At 34.0% G+C, this 17,553-nt stretch overlaps 1 protein-coding gene across 3 annotated transcripts in view; it reads right to left on the bottom strand.

Annotated features, from left to right (window-relative positions):
- Nucleotides 1–2,696: 2,696 nt before the first annotated feature.
- The window catches only part of LOC145674611 (BTB/POZ domain-containing protein 6-B-like), a 125,310-nt gene continuing 110,453 nt past the window's right edge, over nt 2,697–17,553 (bottom strand). For all 3 annotated transcript variants that reach the window (XM_081744837.1, XM_081744833.1, XM_081744830.1), the window contains exons 4-5: nt 16,142–16,346; nt 2,697–9,630 (exon numbers count right to left, since the gene is read on the bottom strand). In XM_081744837.1, the coding sequence (XP_081600963.1) occupies nt 8,758–9,630; nt 16,142–16,346 (1,078 nt within the window). In that variant the 3' untranslated portion in view covers nt 2,697–8,757. The remainder of the gene's footprint in view (nt 9,631–16,141; nt 16,347–17,553) is intronic.

Here is a 17,553-nt window from a genome sequence, read left to right as displayed (position 1 = left end):
CATGTTATTCACAAGTAATGTAGATAGACACGTATTTGAAGACATTTAGTGGTACTTTGATACATTTTTTAAAGATATGCCTGAATATTATTTTAGCTGAAAAGCATTCATACTGATATGTATTTTGGCTGTGTGTCTTGTTTTCGTAGGCCCTAATATATGATAAAAGCTATTCAGCATTTCATGAACTTATCTCGTTTATCCACTACTAAATTACATACATCAGTTGCACATTTAAATCATTAAGTTCATAATTTATGAACCAACTAGTTATTAGTATGAAGAACACAACATATCATAGCAATTCACAATTGAGCAAATCAATTATTTGTAAGTCTTCAGCAGTGGAGATTCAGATGTTAATTATCTCAAATGTTCAAAATTGGATTCCAATTGTAAGTGCAATTGTTACAATTACTTTTGATATTTTCGTTTCAAAATTAAGTATTAAAGTTCATTTGTTTATTATCTATATAAGTAAACGTTTATAATCACACCATTTAAAAGTATCCGTAATACATTTTTTTCAATGAAAAGAAAAGTTTCTGCATTTTATTTTATCCGAAGAAACAATATGTAGTGTATTATCTTACAAGAGAAAAGTTTCTGGAATTTAGTTTAACAGAAAAAGTCAGTAACAAACTATGTTAATAAAAAAATTAGTGCAAAAATTAATGTGTTATAACCAAACGTTTCTACATTTTAGTTTATCACAAGTTAGAAAATGTTTCGGGACAGGTCTGTAAATTTTTGTATATTAACTTATGATCCCGCACTACATGCACACACAAATTCAGACCTCTACATCAGTTGTTTCCTCTTCCCAAACGTGTTTTCAATGTCCAAAAATGTTGCTACTGTAGGCCCTGATTTCACCCCTTTCAAATGGTTTTAGGCAATAATGATATAAGTTTTAGCTCTGCACGAGTTGGAGACGTTCAGCAATTTTCAATTTGTTAGGACAAATACATGCTGAGATATTCAAAACAATGTAAACGCATAAAATCGAAAAAAAAAACAAACGCAAAATGGCGGCAGCCGTTGCGTCACTATGGGATGTTGTAAAAAATAATTAATTGTGGTTTTGAAGTACCCTGATATAGGATAAACATTCATGAAAAAAATAGGTTTTTTTGAAAAGATCGAGCGGCATTTTTTCTTTTTTCTCGATTACTTTGCATGGATTGACCCTATGGTTAATGATAGAGGCCCGCAACCAGAGGGGGCCTGGACCCCCTAAACTTTTCGTGGCCCCTCCAAACCGTAACACAAAATGCTATTATTAATACAAAGGAATACAATTTAGTTATTGGTAAGAGAACATTTAATGACTTGGCCCCCCAAACCTCTGTGGCTGGTTGCGAGCCTGATGAGATATCCCAATATTATAAGTAACTCTTGAACTTTTATTTTTTGTAAAACTGATATTGTAAGGTTCCGCATGTCTTTCACACCATGCTGTAACCATGTGTCTACTACAAGTGCTTACAGTAAAAAAAAAAAAAAAAAAAAAAAAAAAAAAAAAAAAAAAAAAAAAAAAAAAAAAAAAAAACCAGCGCAGACGACAGTAACGAAGAAAAGTCTCTCACCATCGCCAACAGTCGGCAAGTAGGAGATCAACGAAGGTAGCCGACATTTTAGGATAAAAGACGACAGCACACCTCAAAAAGTATCAACCTCGCCCGGTTGATCAAACTACCAAAGGCCAATGGAGCTTGGCCGTTGGAAACACCTTACCCTCTCACGACGCCTGGTCAATTGAGAGACACCTTTCCTACAAGCCCTAAGACGCTCGGTCATTGGGTTTCTTTTCCCTCTCGCGACTTCCGGTCAAAGAGAGGCACCTAATCAACAAACTCCCATTCCCTCTCACGACGCCTGATCAAAGAAAGGAACCTCACCTACAAAGCCTAAGACGTCTGGTCATTCGGTTCCTTACTTACCTATATATTAAACTACTTCTTGTAATATACTTTTGTACTCAAGAGGATCTTTTATAATAAAAAGGTGATGGGAAAGTCCAATCTCCCGTGTACCGTATTTTGTTCTACTTTCCATAACAGAGCAAGTTTTACAATATTGTTCAAAGATGAAACATACTGTATGTCAATTGATAGATATCAAGGTGAAAAAATTGATATGCTTGGGGGTACATTCTCATGTATAGATTTTCGAGAAAAACTGTTTTTTATAGAGCTAAAAAGTATGTCGTTCTTGCTGGAAGAGATTGCTTATTTATGTAGTATATATGTAAAAAATACATTTAACACACTGTATCTAAATTGTTTGCCTTCTAACGGTCACCTCATACTACTTGTAACTATAGGAGCTTTCCTATTTTGTGAAACAGCACTTTAAAATGGATAAGGCGGGTTCTGCATTTAATGGACTTATTAGGAATTATATTTCTGGGCTTTCTGCACCTACGGCCATTTTAGAACGTCACGTGTGAGCAGTGACGTAACTAGGGAGGCAAATGGGGCGTGTCCCGGGGCGCCGGATTGGGAGGGCGCAAAATTAGGCAAATATTTGGGGGAGTTTTTTTTGGTTTGGTTGGTCAGAAGGGCGCTAAGGCGAGTTCTTTCCCCGGGCGACAACTAGCGTATTTGCATCGCTGCGTGTGACTAATGACGTTCTTAGGCGAGCACACTACCCGAGAAAATGGAGAAGGTAGGAAGTAATAAATTCTAAACGGGTTTCTTTTTAAAGAAATAATTTATTCAATTTCAACGAACTAGTTCACAAATAATAATACAAAACTTCTGGTGGGTGGGTTGGAATTACTATCTTAAAGCAACATTTACCGGGAGTTGGTATTGCAGTAACTTAAAATATTGATATAACTTTTGAACTTAAATTGTAAAGGTTACAATTACAATTATAATCTTTTCCATAGTTACTGACGATAAAATAATGTTAAAATTTATAAGCTTTGGTTTTGAGACATGAAATAATGAGATATCTAGCAATCTTCCTTTGGTTAACACTAAACAAAAGACTAGAACAGACCATTAAAATGAGATTATTTCTCTATCTTGTTACAGTAACAAAAGTATGACACATGATAAACAGAAGCTTAATTTGCTACAAATGCCCATACATTTTTACACTGGCCAAAACATTTAGGAGAGCACGTCAAAAAGTGCCCGGAAATTGCACAAAAATATTTTATTTGTACTCACTAGTCGGTGCCTTACAGAATGCAACGGTGCATACGAACAATGCTGCCACAGCGAAATTGGGAGGAGTCTACAGCTTGGAGAGACATTGGAGGAACGTAAATGAGGCAAATACAAAGGTTGGTAACAGAAACCTTGCACATGCCTCCTAGTATTATTTTCTGCTTTTGGACATAGTTACAGCAGACAGGGACTGTTCAATTTAGGCCACGACAATGCCGTTCACATGCAATGAAAGTAAGAGACGACTTCTATTTAGTGTTATCGGTTACGTCTGCGCTGGCGACAAGCTGCAACATGAACTCCTCACGGCAACAGGACGCAGGGTATCTACTCAAATCATCTGCAACCGACTGCAAGGAGTAGTCTGCACGAATGCCGTTAGTTTGTCCCTTTATCTAGAGTACAGCGTCGGGCTCCTAGAGCATAGACTACAAAACACCGCGAGTGGTGGCCAGCCGAATGGAATTCAGTTCTTTTCAGATGAGTCGCCCCTTAATCTGCAGTCCGACAACATACAAATACTGATCTGAAGAGAATGTGGAAGTTGCAATTGTCGCGCTGAAATGATATACTCCAATATGGAAGCTGTAGTATTATGGTATGGAAAGGGATCTCTAGCAGTCCGACCTGTGTGTCATCCGGAATGGTACTTGACAACCTAGTTATACAAAGATATCTCCTGACTTTATGCTGTGCCACTGGTTGCAGCAATTGATCTTGTTCACTGTTATGGACGATAATGGCTGTCACCGTGCACGAATGGTTAACAAAAAGCGGCAGGAGCAGGGCACCACGATCACAAGGACAGTATGACTCCTTTCTTCTCCGTACCTGAACCCAGCAGAACACCGTGTGAGATACCCTGGGAAGAATATCGCGGCTCGGCCGAAATCTACTACAACTCTGCAACAGCAGGAAAAGTCCTCCCATAGCAATGGCGAAAACTCCCTCAGGATTCATTGACAACACGATATAGTCCACACTAAACAGGTGTGCAGCAATGTTAGCAGTTCGGGAAAACTACACATGTCTGTCTTTAGTGGTCAGTTGTTCTTGTATGTTTGCATCAACTTATTCACACTTATTCAATTACCTGCCTTGTGTAAATGTCTGTGTATAAACATATAGGGCTGAGCCATACTCGTAATATCTCATCACAACACTGACCACCAAGCATACACAAAACATTTTCGCACAATTTCCGGAGTCGCTTTTCCAGTTTTTGGGTTGCTCCCCTAAATGTTTGTTCAATTTATTTTTAAACTTACCAGAAAATTAAACATGTTATTTCTATTTTTGTTCATAATAGTTTTTAAATCAGCGATATACATTTATTTTATTTTCAGTTTCTACAACAATGCTTTTGTATTTGTAAGAGTATCAATACTACGTAAAATATAAGCCATTACTTCTTTACAAACATTAAAAATAAAAGGCAAATAATAGGTACACTAACATTCCACAGATCAATATCTGAGTACAATAACGTTATAAATTTATTTCTATTAGATATTTACTTTATTTATCTCAAACTTGAGTTTGTAAATGGTATATATCTGTACCATTTTTAAGGCAATTCGATTTGATTTTATAATAGGAAAATAGAATTTTACATATATATTTTTAATATAAACAATATTTGAATAAAATTGTAATTCATAGTTTCATTATTTTCAACTTTAAGACACAAACGAATATTTAAAAAAGTAACAATGCTTTCTTTAAATGTCTGAGCACTTTTAATATACGAACTTTATGCAAACGAACATATACACTATAATAAATGAACTAAGGAAACTAACAGCTACACAAAGAATTAACGGCAATAGACTAACTATTGTTAAGTCCCTAAATATGTTTCTTAGACGCAAAATAAAGGCACTGAAACTTACATAATATTTGGAAACCAACCAAACACTGGGCAACAAACAGATTTTCAATGTGGATATAATATATTGTATATTATCTTTCGTTACTAACAAGAAAACAGTAAGTAATACAACTACAAGATGTACCAGTTAATATTTTAAGTTTCGCGCCAAAGACTAACAAAGAGTATTTTGCTTTTTTTTTTTTAAGGTAGCAATAGTAAATTACTTCGATGAGTGTTATTAGTTCAATAAACATTACTATATGAATGATAAATACTACTCTTTTGTTCCTTATTTTCTGTTAGTGTACTTAAGAAAGTACGGTTTAGTAACTTTCGAAAGTAATTGAGCAAATGGTTTCTATAAATTATTTTATTGGACGTTTATTTGAGAGTAATTCTAAAAAAGTATTATAAGTAATATGGTATTATATTCTTTCCATACACTTTACAGAAAAGTAAATCACCAAAAATACAGAAACACGTATTGTAATTCTTCGAAAAATACAAACAGTATTAATAATGATTTTTTTCTTAAATAATGTCGACTTTTAGAACATTCTTATTATGCATCATACGTTTATGCATATGCATGCAATCACAGACAAGGATACCTTTTTTTCTTGATGTCTGCGCCCACTTTGAGTTTCCAAATGACACAAAAATATCTCTTATTTTGCTAATATATATAAGCAATAAGAACAATGCAAAACACACTCATATAAATGATATAATTAGAAAAACACCTTAATATCTAAATTTACTACAATAAAAAATGTTTTCAGTAATCTGACAGTAAAAGCTCGTGTGTATGCACGAACTATATAATTATTATTCAATGAGTTGTTAAATATAATTACTCCTGTGTACTATTTTGAGCAATTTCCATATCCTAAATTAAAAAAAAAAAATCTTTCTAATGACACACGCACTACATAAAATATGGGTTTATTAGGTAAAGAATAATTTCGTCATAGGGGGGACCAATATGTCCCGAATAGGGTCCGAATTATGTCTTTTCTCTTTCTCCTTTCATGACCATATTAGTCATGAATAGTTTAACATTTTACACAATCTAACCCTTTTAATAAAGAAAATTTATTACTTTATTTGATCAACAGATAATCGTATAATTATGACGTTGTCTTCCAAGCAAGTCGTATATATATATATATATATATATATATATATATATATATATATATATAAAAGAATATCTCCAAAAATTCGGTGTCTATTTATGCATGAAACATCATATTCGGGCTGATGTAGTTTTATCTAAAAAATGTTCACATTTTAAAAAAATCCTATTACTGCTTTCCACCAGGACTAAATCGCCTTGTAAGTTTTTATTCCCCATCATTTCAGTCGGATATTCTCATCTCCTTTTCATTTGTTTTACCTTCAACTTATTCATTCCACGTCTGATAAAGCTTCACACAAAGGAGCTTTTAAGTTCTCTATGCTTTGAGCTAACGATCAAGAGCTTTTGCTTACAACTATTCCCTGTTAAGTATGTTATATAAACGTAGTCAGAATAAAGAAATTTCACCATAAGGATATGAAAATCTAAATAAAAGGTATTGAAGGGAGAAAAAGAAAAAATACTAGGGAGAGAGATAAAGAGACCCGCTCGTGTGTCATTGTCAGCCACTTTTGAATATCAGGACGGAAAATTTATTATAAACACGTCACTTTCGGAGTAACCTTTCTAAAGAGAGAAGAAAACGTCAATAAAATGAAGACACACTCCAGACAAAGTAAGTGCAAAGAAATCTGTGGAAAAGACGGCTGGTGGAATGGTCAAAGTAGAGATAAGCTTAAGAAATCTTTACTTAAGACATGGCTAACAAAATGATAAAAATACGTAACAAACTTCTTCTCGCTGTGTATATATATAAACAGCACGGTGAAAAGTTAAGAGGCAGTTTTAAGGGATGACGGATGGAATGTTGTATCAAGCATAATGTTCTTCCGTGAATATTTCAAGCACCATTTGTTTCCAGTGAGTTAGAAACAAATGTACAAACACGCAGAAATCAGATTAGTTGATTTATGCTGACCTATATGCATACTGAAAGATAATATTATACTTGTTTTAAATTTTCAAAATAAGAAATGTTAAAGAATAAATAGACCAAAAATATGAACGGTAAAATAAAGTATCTGCACAAAAGTAAATGTTAAACATATGTCAGGATATGCTTACTTTACCACAGTCATTATTATTTGGGACCATAAATATAATTTCTGGAACTAAACACCTTCACTGACACCGTAAATGGTGAAATTACTTAATTGAAACACTGAAATTGAATGTTGTGTTCGCGTCTCTTTCTCAGGGAGGACAGAATTTTTACGAAAAGTTTGGTTCAAAGTGAAGTTGTATCTATATTACATTCGAGTGTGGATACATAGGGAATCTGGACAATGCAGAAGTAGCAGGATCTTGTGAGTATAGGTAACAATATTTGATTTCTCCAATATATAATGCAGAACAGTAGGTGCATCTTAGAAGGTAGATAAGATTGGAGAAATCTAGAATATCATAATTAATGTCATTGCTCTCTCTCCATAGATGGTCAAACTCATTGTAAATACATTCAAAATTTGTGGTGAATAATATTTGGGGCACCAGTTAATATTATTCAATTGAGCTATTTTTTCTCGTGGGTTACTTTGATATGATATGGAACCATTTTAGAGAGTAAGATTCAAAAAACCTCGGATGTCGAAAAATAAGAACAACCCTAACAAATATATGTATTGATTGAAGCGGGGATAGAAAATTATTTAATTACCAGAAAATGAAGAACATAATCACACATGCTAAACAAGATACATTCCATACCCTTTCGTTAAAGCTTTATCAGCCAAAGAGAGGTAGAAGTACGAACAAAACAAAGAAAAATTAGAGAAAGAAAGCTGTGACGGGATGGACAGTTATGATATGATAGAATGCATATTTACTAACAGTAAATAAAAATTCTCATACCTTAACACATCCAAAACGCATCTGCACGTACGGTTTCGAGGCATTCCACACCTCTTCCTCGGAACATGTGAAGAGAACTTTGTTGCTACACAAGACATGATGCATGAAATTGTTTCCTTTAGAAGCGCCGAGGAAGAGATGAGGCGACCAAGAAACCGTACGAGATTTTATGTGTTTTGGATGTTTTAAGATATGAGAATTTTTATTTATTATTAGGAAGAAAGTAGCTGCGAAGAGTCCAGGTAGGCGGCGCCAACTTTTCCGCAACATATTGCTTTATAAAACATGACAAATGTATTATGAGTTTGTTTTTTTTAAACAAATGTTAGGTATTAATTGCATACTGATCAACAGATCTTTGACCTCAACGATATAACTATTAGGTACCAATTGTACAATAATCGACAGACTTTTAACCTTTCAGTGATATAGCTATTTCAGCTTTTCAGTAATTTTAATTATATATATATATATATATATATATATATATATATATATATATATATATATCGGTACATGCTCACTTAGCGATTTACTAAAAAAATAGTAAATTTGATAAATTTTCTTTTAAAATGATTTTGAACAACAGTTTTAGACGAGATTAAACTTTTGTTGCTGACTACAGTTGAAGGGAATAATCCTTTCAATTCAGTGTGAAGGTAATTTTTGTCACCACCTGAGATTATGCTTTCCATCTGATTAGTTACTGATCATTTCGCGAAAATGAGAGCAGTAATCAAACTCATTAGATCATGTACAAAGGTACCAGTATTATACGGATCAACATAATCACGGAAATTAAATTTAATATGTTTACTAGTTTCAAAGTCAGACATGTAATTCAGTGAGTAATCTCCTTTCAAATCAATAATAATACTGTATTCAACACCACTTTCAAACACTACAGCTCCGTGAAAATGTATCGATGCCACTGTATTGTATTGTACCTGCTCATTGAATGTTGTTTTCCAGATCACGCTATCGTTCTCATCTAATACATGAATCTCCATATTTTCTTTGTATGTAAAAGACGGTGTTCGAGAGGCAAACGCTTCTTCCCCAGGAATTCTTGTCGATACTCGAATACCACTAACGAAGATGGTACTATCTGTTTTCACTTTAGTCATCACTCTCGTGTGACCACTAACCGTGCGACCAGTTTTAATTAAAGTCCGAGAACAATACGAGAAACCAGGGAATACATCACACCGACGTTTCTCGATATTGCATATCGTAGAAGGTAATGGATATTGCTCTGGATTTTTCTTGTGATTCTTCAGAGCGTCGAATTCATCTTTGGTAAGGAGATCGGACTTTTCCACTTCCACAAATTCTTGTTCAGTAAAAGTGAGAAATCTTATTTGTTCGAGAGCTTTTCCAAGAGTTGATCGCCTGTTTTCCATCGTGGGATCCTTGTTCTTCCGCATACACTCTGCGAGAGACCATTCTTCAAGCGCCCTGAATAATCTGACTTCTGAGTCTACATTCATTTCATCTTGTTGCAAGATATTAACAAGGGTTGTTGGATAAACTTTTCTAAATGAGTCTTCTTTAAGTATAAAAATAGTGTGGCTACGTATCATCTGTCAACAAGAAAATATTATATAATTAATGCTTAATGCTTTCTATATATGTAAACTATTACACACCTTTATATGAATTCGTTATTTTAGTTTCACTATTTATTCACTAGGTTGTAAATACAGTAATGGTAATATTGTGGGGAATCTTGAAGAAGAAATGGAATATAGCTGTAAACCGATAAAGGTGTTTGATACCGCATGCAATGTCATACCATTTAATTATTGCATTAAAGCTGTAAAATTCAAGTATTAATATTCAAAACTGTGCGTGAATGCAAACTCAGTATCACATACTGAGATCTCTGCCTATCTTCGTCGTCTTTTAGGTGAAAGCAGATTATGGAAAGAGTTAGGAGTATATGCGATTATCCTAATATCCCCTTGCGTGACTTAACAAACAAAAAAAAAAAAAAAAAAAAAAAAAAAATCACTGGACTATAGTCGCTGCACATAGACTCGCGTCATATCACTTGGTGGGAAACGTTTTGTCACTACTTTTGATATGCTTCTCGCTCTCTTTCCCCGTTGTTGACCAATCTTTTGTCTCCGAGCTTTACAAACACGTAAAACTGCTTATATTATCGTTTCTGTTTTCCCGATATTTTTGACTGATTTGACGGCTTCGAGCTTGATCACTCTACACATTTATGCCAATTTTAGCTCAAACCCGTAATAATTCTTCCTGATACATGAAAAATAGAAGTCTTCAATGGTTTTCGCTTTCACACCAATCAAAATTGACTTTTGCTGACCTGTTGTGGTCCCCTAGCCCTGCAGAATATTACGAATTTCAGTGTTATTTTTTCCATTTACATGTCATTTTTTGAGACATTTATTGGTTCCAGCTTTGAGCTTTGTTTCTATCCTTTTCAATCTCATTAAAATTTTGGTAAGTTACACTAGCATGCTATTAATAACCTTCGTGATAATTTTGATTCAAATCAGTTAAGCTGTTTCTCTGAAAATAACAGTTTTGGCATTCAGCCTACTGAAATCAACCAAGTTTGCCAAGCCACTAATTTAAGTCATCAATGACCTTCAATTTCCACGCAAACTTTGCTCCAATCAAGGAAGCCATACCTAAGGAATTAAAGTTGTGTCTGTTTCGGTTTTCGCATTTACCAAACTTCCCTGATCAATTATTGTCTCTAAGCCTTACATACCTCCAAAGACTGTTTTGTATTATAACTGTTTTGTTTTTGTTTTTTTTAAAAAAAATTTCCAGTTTTTTGAACGATATTGATTTCAGCCCTTGGATTTGATCGATCTCAAGCAAATATTTCCTGCTACCTAACTAATCAAAAAATAACTTTCATGCTGATTTTGAAGTCATTTTTTGAAATTTATTGATTTCAGCCTTACGCTTTGATTAACCTCAAGCAAATGTCATGCCATCCAACAGACCATTAATGATCTCGATAGCAACTTTCGTCCAAATTGGTGAATGCATTTCTTAGAAATAAAATGTCACCTCGGTTTCGGTTTTTAGTCTTGGCCAAACTTTCCGCTAGACTTGCCTGTTCTCAACCGAACTTGGTATCTTATGTAAGTATGGCCACCTCTCTAAGTTGGACACCTGCACATATTGGTCTGGTTTATCCTGAACCTGCATTTTTGCATAAGAAATTCGTTACTTATTACTCTGTAAGTTGGCCATCTATCTATCTTGAAAGTTGGCCGCATTGACCTGCGTAACTTGGCCACGCAAAATACCGCATTTTTCAATTATTTTTCTTAACTCTTTTATATTGTCATATGAGAGGCAGATGTTCTGTATTTGCGATTGGAGACAAAGAAGCATGGGTTTCCATGATTTGTTTTTGGAGACAATGATCAGAACACAATCCTGATAAAGGGATGGTGAAGGAAGATAAATAGCACGTGCAGGAATTTAGGAAATGGTTGTACGTATTTGTTTACCGTCTGTTTTGGTAGAATCATTTGCTATATCAGCTCCTTTCATCAATAGGGAGCTTTAGTAATTTCGGAAAATTCTCAAAATTAAACTAATCATCTCAATCGTCAACTATTGGCAACTGGTGGCTTGTCGAAAGGTAGCGGAGGTTTTGAGAGATGAATTGCCCCTTTCTCAAAACATCTTTCGCTCCGAAGGAAATATTTGTAGCTCATTAACAAGAGGTAGACGATACTATTCAAGAACTACAAAATTAGAATGTGCATATATGCCAAAAAGAATAAAAGAAATACGTCTAGAATGAATGACCATACAATATTTGTCACGGTTTAATCAGTTCAGATGAAGTTTCTCACTCTATAGACAGAAAAAGAGCGATTTCTAATTTCAGTGTGTGTTATGATTACGCATCCTATAATACAAGTCATGATTACTCTATATACATTATTTAAAAGTAGCTGTCGTGCCATTGCTTATTAAAATTTTACAATCAAGTAATACAAGAAATCCTATTCTAAAAATACACAAATCACACTTATTTTCTGTAAGTTGGCCACCTGACTATGTTGGCCACTTTTCAATGGAACCGATGGTAGCCAATATAGACAGGTTTCACTGTACAATGCAAATATATTATTCTGCTGAGAAATATAAGTTTATATTGATGTAGGCCTTTGACTTGACTGATCTCAATGACATTTGGTAGGCCACGTCAGCAGACCATCAATGACTTTTATACCAAATGTCGCTCAATTGATGAAATTGTTCTTGACAATGCCCGTATTTGACTGCCGGCCTTAACACAACTAGATATTAACTCTTTTGGCATGCCATCTAAATAAACTATCACTGAACTTCATGCCAGCTTTTGTCCAAATCGGTAAAGTTGTCTCATACAAGAAAATCACAGGTATGTAGATCACAGGACAATCGCCGAGGCAGTCATCATTATTCCGATTTCAAATAGTTTAGGGATCATAAGCGTTTTGCACGAAATAGGTGAATTAAAATTTTTAGTTCAACATCTCACAAGTATATACTATAGGCTATGGAACAGATGACCTTAAATGGAAGATAGAAGGAATGGAAGTACCCTAAGTAAAACCCAAGAACATTGATTTCGCTTTTAATATAAAATCTATGTGTAGTGGAATCCTATACATGGTACGAAATTTAAGAGGATTGAAGGAAATCTCCTTCACTAAGTTAATACGGGGAAGATTGGGTAAAGTAGCACTATTTCAGAGGTTTGAAAATTAAATACAGTAATTCTCGTGTAACGGGTGAACTAGTGATTTGGGAAGACATAGAAAATAACCGGAGTTAATTCTGATCTGCAAACCTTGCAAACCAAATGGAAGTGAATGTTTTGTATCAACTGATTTTCTTTTCAGTTTCCCCTCCCCTTTGCATCTTGATCCTACAAATCAAAGTTAATTAATCTATTAATGGGGCTTTTGTATAGTTTCATTGAATTAATCATGTAAAACACTAGGAAACCGCATTTCCTAACATTACTTGCAAGGGAACAGGAACTTCAAAGTGCCACACACACACACACAAAAAAAAACTACGTACATAAATACTAATAATAGTAATACTATTGAGCATCAAAATTATCAAGCTTTATTTATCTGAGTTTTCCAAATTTGATTTCCATATTGCGACTGAAACCCTATTCAACGCAGCTATTATAACCTAACTAACTTTATGGAATCCGAAGGTTCAATGCCTATTCGCACAAGATCTGATTTTTAAAATATGTCAATGTTTATTAATATCAATAGGAAAAGGAAAAAGTTTGTTTTACGTTTAAATTTATTTTATACTAGCAGAGGTTTTAACACGAACTGAACAACACACAACCTGCAACACAGTAAGTAGTTTGAGTTGTCTAACTTGAAGGACTTTGAGACACTATACTTTGTTAATTTATAGAAAGTGTAACCGCTCCCAATTCTCTCTCGAGTCGAAAATCGAATTAATACGCGATTAGAACTGCTAAAGTTCTATCGGTGTACAAAATCTGGTGGCTATGGGTGGCTCCTTTCTATGCAAAAATGTAATGACAAACACACACACACACACACACACACACACACAGTGTTCTTTTATATATATGTTAGGAGAGATATGTGGACAAATTATCAGCAAAATTGACTTTTCAGGACATGATACGGTATTAGTACCATCTAAATTACGACTGTAGTCTCTGGTGCGTATCATTTATACTTCATGGGTTTCTCAGACCTGTTTTCAACCTTTATGAATCAAAATAAGTTCATCTGAAATATGTATTATGTTCTTATTAGGTAATGAGTGCATTTTTTATATTAATTGATGTTATTTCACACTACCAGTTATGTTAATTTGCGCTTGTTTGTTTTGTCTCCTGGGAAGGCATTCTACACAACATTTATCACCAATAATCAGTCTCCCAAGTTGAAAAAATAAAATGAAATGAAATATTTTAGTTTAACGTCCGACGATTATGCTCTTTAGGTTAAGGAAGACGATGATTAAGGCAAGTGAATGATGACGGAAGAATTGATGGAATGAGAATATGGGAGGTAAACAGGTGTACCTGAGAAAACCCACGAACAGGAAGATGTTGTCCACCACAAACTTACTTGGCCTGGGATCGAACCAGGAACTTCACGCACCAGAGGTAAGCGCTCTATCACCATGCCCCCTTCTCCCAAGTTGAAGACACCTTAACTCTGTAAGAACACGTTACGGGTGTATGTGTTAATATACTACGCACATCTTCAAAAAGTGATGTCTTGTATTTGTTTACCGTTCTAAATCCTCCAAGGTATAGGCACATTCATTTTTAAATTATTACAATAAATCAAAAAATAACAGAAAGCACTGCACTGGAAATCCATATTTCAGAAAATCGTTTTGTTTTCATTTTATTTCACGAATACATAAAACAAATATCATTTATTGTTTCTTATGCAGTATTCAGTAATAGAATTATCATTTATTTAAAAAAATGCAATACGTAGATAAACTTCAGCACAAGCCTTGAAATCAGAATCCATTGTACCGCACGTAAAATATCCTTTCTGAAGTGCTATTTCGGCGCATAGACCAGGCAAATTCATGTTGAAGAAACATTAAATGAAAAAAAAATAAGAAGGATATCAGAGATTGCGGTGCTAAAATTTAGTGTGTGTTTTCCATGTGGAAAAGAAATAAGTACGCAAGACATGCCATGTCATGTATCATGAACTGTGAGTTAGGGATTTGTCTAGAAAGGCATTTCTCCTGTCAACAAAGAGCAACAGCCCAAACAAGAACACTGATGTCCGGGAAATAGCCCTGACATAAACTCTATCGAGACAGTATAACACGTGCTGACATCAAAATCAAAGTTAAATGGCCGACGAGAAAAACCTAATTGATAGAAAACTATTTTGAGAAAGACTTTGAATTCTGAAATTATACGAAAAGCATTGATTTAAAAATGCCAAAATATATGAAGCCATAATTGCAAACACGGGATGTATTATACCAAATATTGATATGTAATATAGTACAAAATGATGGACCTAATTTCAGAAATTTGTTCTGCGAAATCTAAAAAAAACATAAATTGTAAGACATGTGATAAGAAAGGTAAATTGTCAAAGTTTTGTTCAAACATATCACAAGTGTTCTATGTGACCACCTCGCGTAACGGAGCACACATCAAGCCAACAACCTATCTCCTGCCAAACCTTCTCCAGCACGTTGTGGTCAACATCAGCAATTGTTCCTGTGACGCGAGCACGCAGGTCATCCAATGTTGTTGAAAGTGGTAGTATGAATGGCTTGCCCACAGGTGGACCTATGGGGGGCATTGTGCCCCCAACTTTTTGATAAAAAATGCCACCTATAAGATCCTTCAATTCTCATTTGTATTTACCATGCCCCCCCCCCCCAGCAGACAAAAGGTTTGCCCCCCAGAAGACAATTCCTAACTCCGCCCATGGGCCTGCCCCGTAGTGGGTCTCTCGGATATTTTGTACGCAAATGTAATCACAGACTTGTTTACATGATAATTAAGCACACAGAAAGATCTCTATTCTGCGATCAACGCCATTTTCCTTAACTGCTCGCTGCTGACTCTTAGCGGTAGAAAGTGGAAATACTGGGTAGAAATTATACTTTGAAAGTTAACCTTTCGAAGCGTATGTCTCATAATAACATATGTTTATTAAATTTCACAGAATACATTTCTGAAATCGGACCCATCATTTTGAATTGCCCTGTATAAACAGCTACTCCTATAGGCACTTAGTTTTAAAGAAATAAAATTTTGTTTCCAAAAATATGTTTCAATTTTCCATTTTGCTAGTACTTTGTCCACGTCATTGTAATGTGTTTAAATATATAATATATAAATAAATAAATATATAAATATATAAATATATAAATATAATATATAAATATATTGTAATGTGTTTAAAAAGTCACTAGTCTATCACTCGATTTAAACATATTTATACATATAGACAAATAAAATGCTGAAAAAGTGTTTAGTTTTATCTAAGGGAATATATATATATTTACCAGTATAGCTATACATATAATACATAGAACACTCACCTCCATACATTTTTCAATTAAAGTAGATTCGCCAAGCGATAGTCCGAATTCATAAATGTAACACACATTACTTGTTTGAAGATTATTTATCAAGAACTTCACACACTTCTTCTCAACGTATGGTAATATATACTTCTTTGCGGCATACAATACAGCACAAGCTTCTTCAACAGACTTCAACTTCACAATATCTTCATAGATGTATCTGCAAAAATGCCATCCCTCTTAGAAACTTGTTCGAAAAAAAAAGAAAAGACACATAGTACTTTTTTATGTTTTAACGTAGATATGTTTATTATTTGTGTAGTTAAAGGCACAAAATATGCTACAATCATTTTCATACCTAACTTAAAATTTTACTTAATATATGTTTTAAATCATAAGAGTATGTAATATTAACCACAACCATCGTCTCATAAATAATGTATCCAGGATGGCGACAAAAATTAAGGGAAAGAATTCCCTGACTTTTTCCGGTTTTCCATAACATTTTTTGAATTTTCCCTGACATGTAGCAACACAGACTTTCCAATTATTCATGAAAAAACGAGACCAAGAAAACATAACAATGATGGTACACAAGTAATGCATTTTTCCATAATTAACTTGAAAATTAAATAATATATAAATAAATACAACGTATTTTATTGTGAGATTACAAAACACTTACCTAATAAAAATTCCTCCACAAAACAAGATATTAAACATCTTCCCTGTAACTTTAATCACATGATGAAGGTTTCATCACATATGAAAGAATATAAGTCACAGTGAGAAAAGATGGATGGATGGATGTACATAAAACTGGCTGCGGCATATTAACAACACATCTTTAGATAAAATCAACAGTATTATGTAATTTATTTCACGTCTCCAAATGCTTTATATTCTCATCAACATTGTACATGTCTTCCATTATTTTAGTCTTCTCAGCTTCAAGTTCGTTCAGATTGGTTGTTATTTCCCTATCTTTAGCTTCTAATAGTTTTTTCCCTCTTTCTCTAATCGTTGATTTGTTGTTTCTGTACAACAAGCATTAACGTTCAGTGCATAATGAATTCTGGATTTCCTTATGGATATTTTCTCAAGGCCACCTGAGAAGCTATAAATTGTACACAATTTTGAATGCTACTAAAGCGTATTCTATTAAATTATCTGTTAAACATTGTGCATTGATTGAAAATAATCCTTCTAGATTTGAATTTTCACCAGAGAAAATCAATACCATTCAGGGTTGGCAAAAACCATGGTTTTTATTAAAAAAACCAAATAAACCGGTTTTTTTGGTTTAAACCAGGTTTTTTTGGTTTAAACCAGGTTTTTATGGTTTAAATAATTTGCTCTATATATTCATATCATATATGGACAGAAATAAGTTTGTTTCGCTTTGATGTTAGTATGCGACAACCGAG

This window comes from Thermobia domestica, chromosome 2 (assembly GCF_964235325.1).
Source record: "Thermobia domestica chromosome 2, izTheDome1.hap1.1, whole genome shotgun sequence".
Lineage (NCBI taxonomy): Eukaryota > Metazoa > Arthropoda > Insecta > Zygentoma > Lepismatidae > Thermobia > Thermobia domestica.
This window is presented reverse-complemented; position numbering and strand designations above follow the sequence as displayed.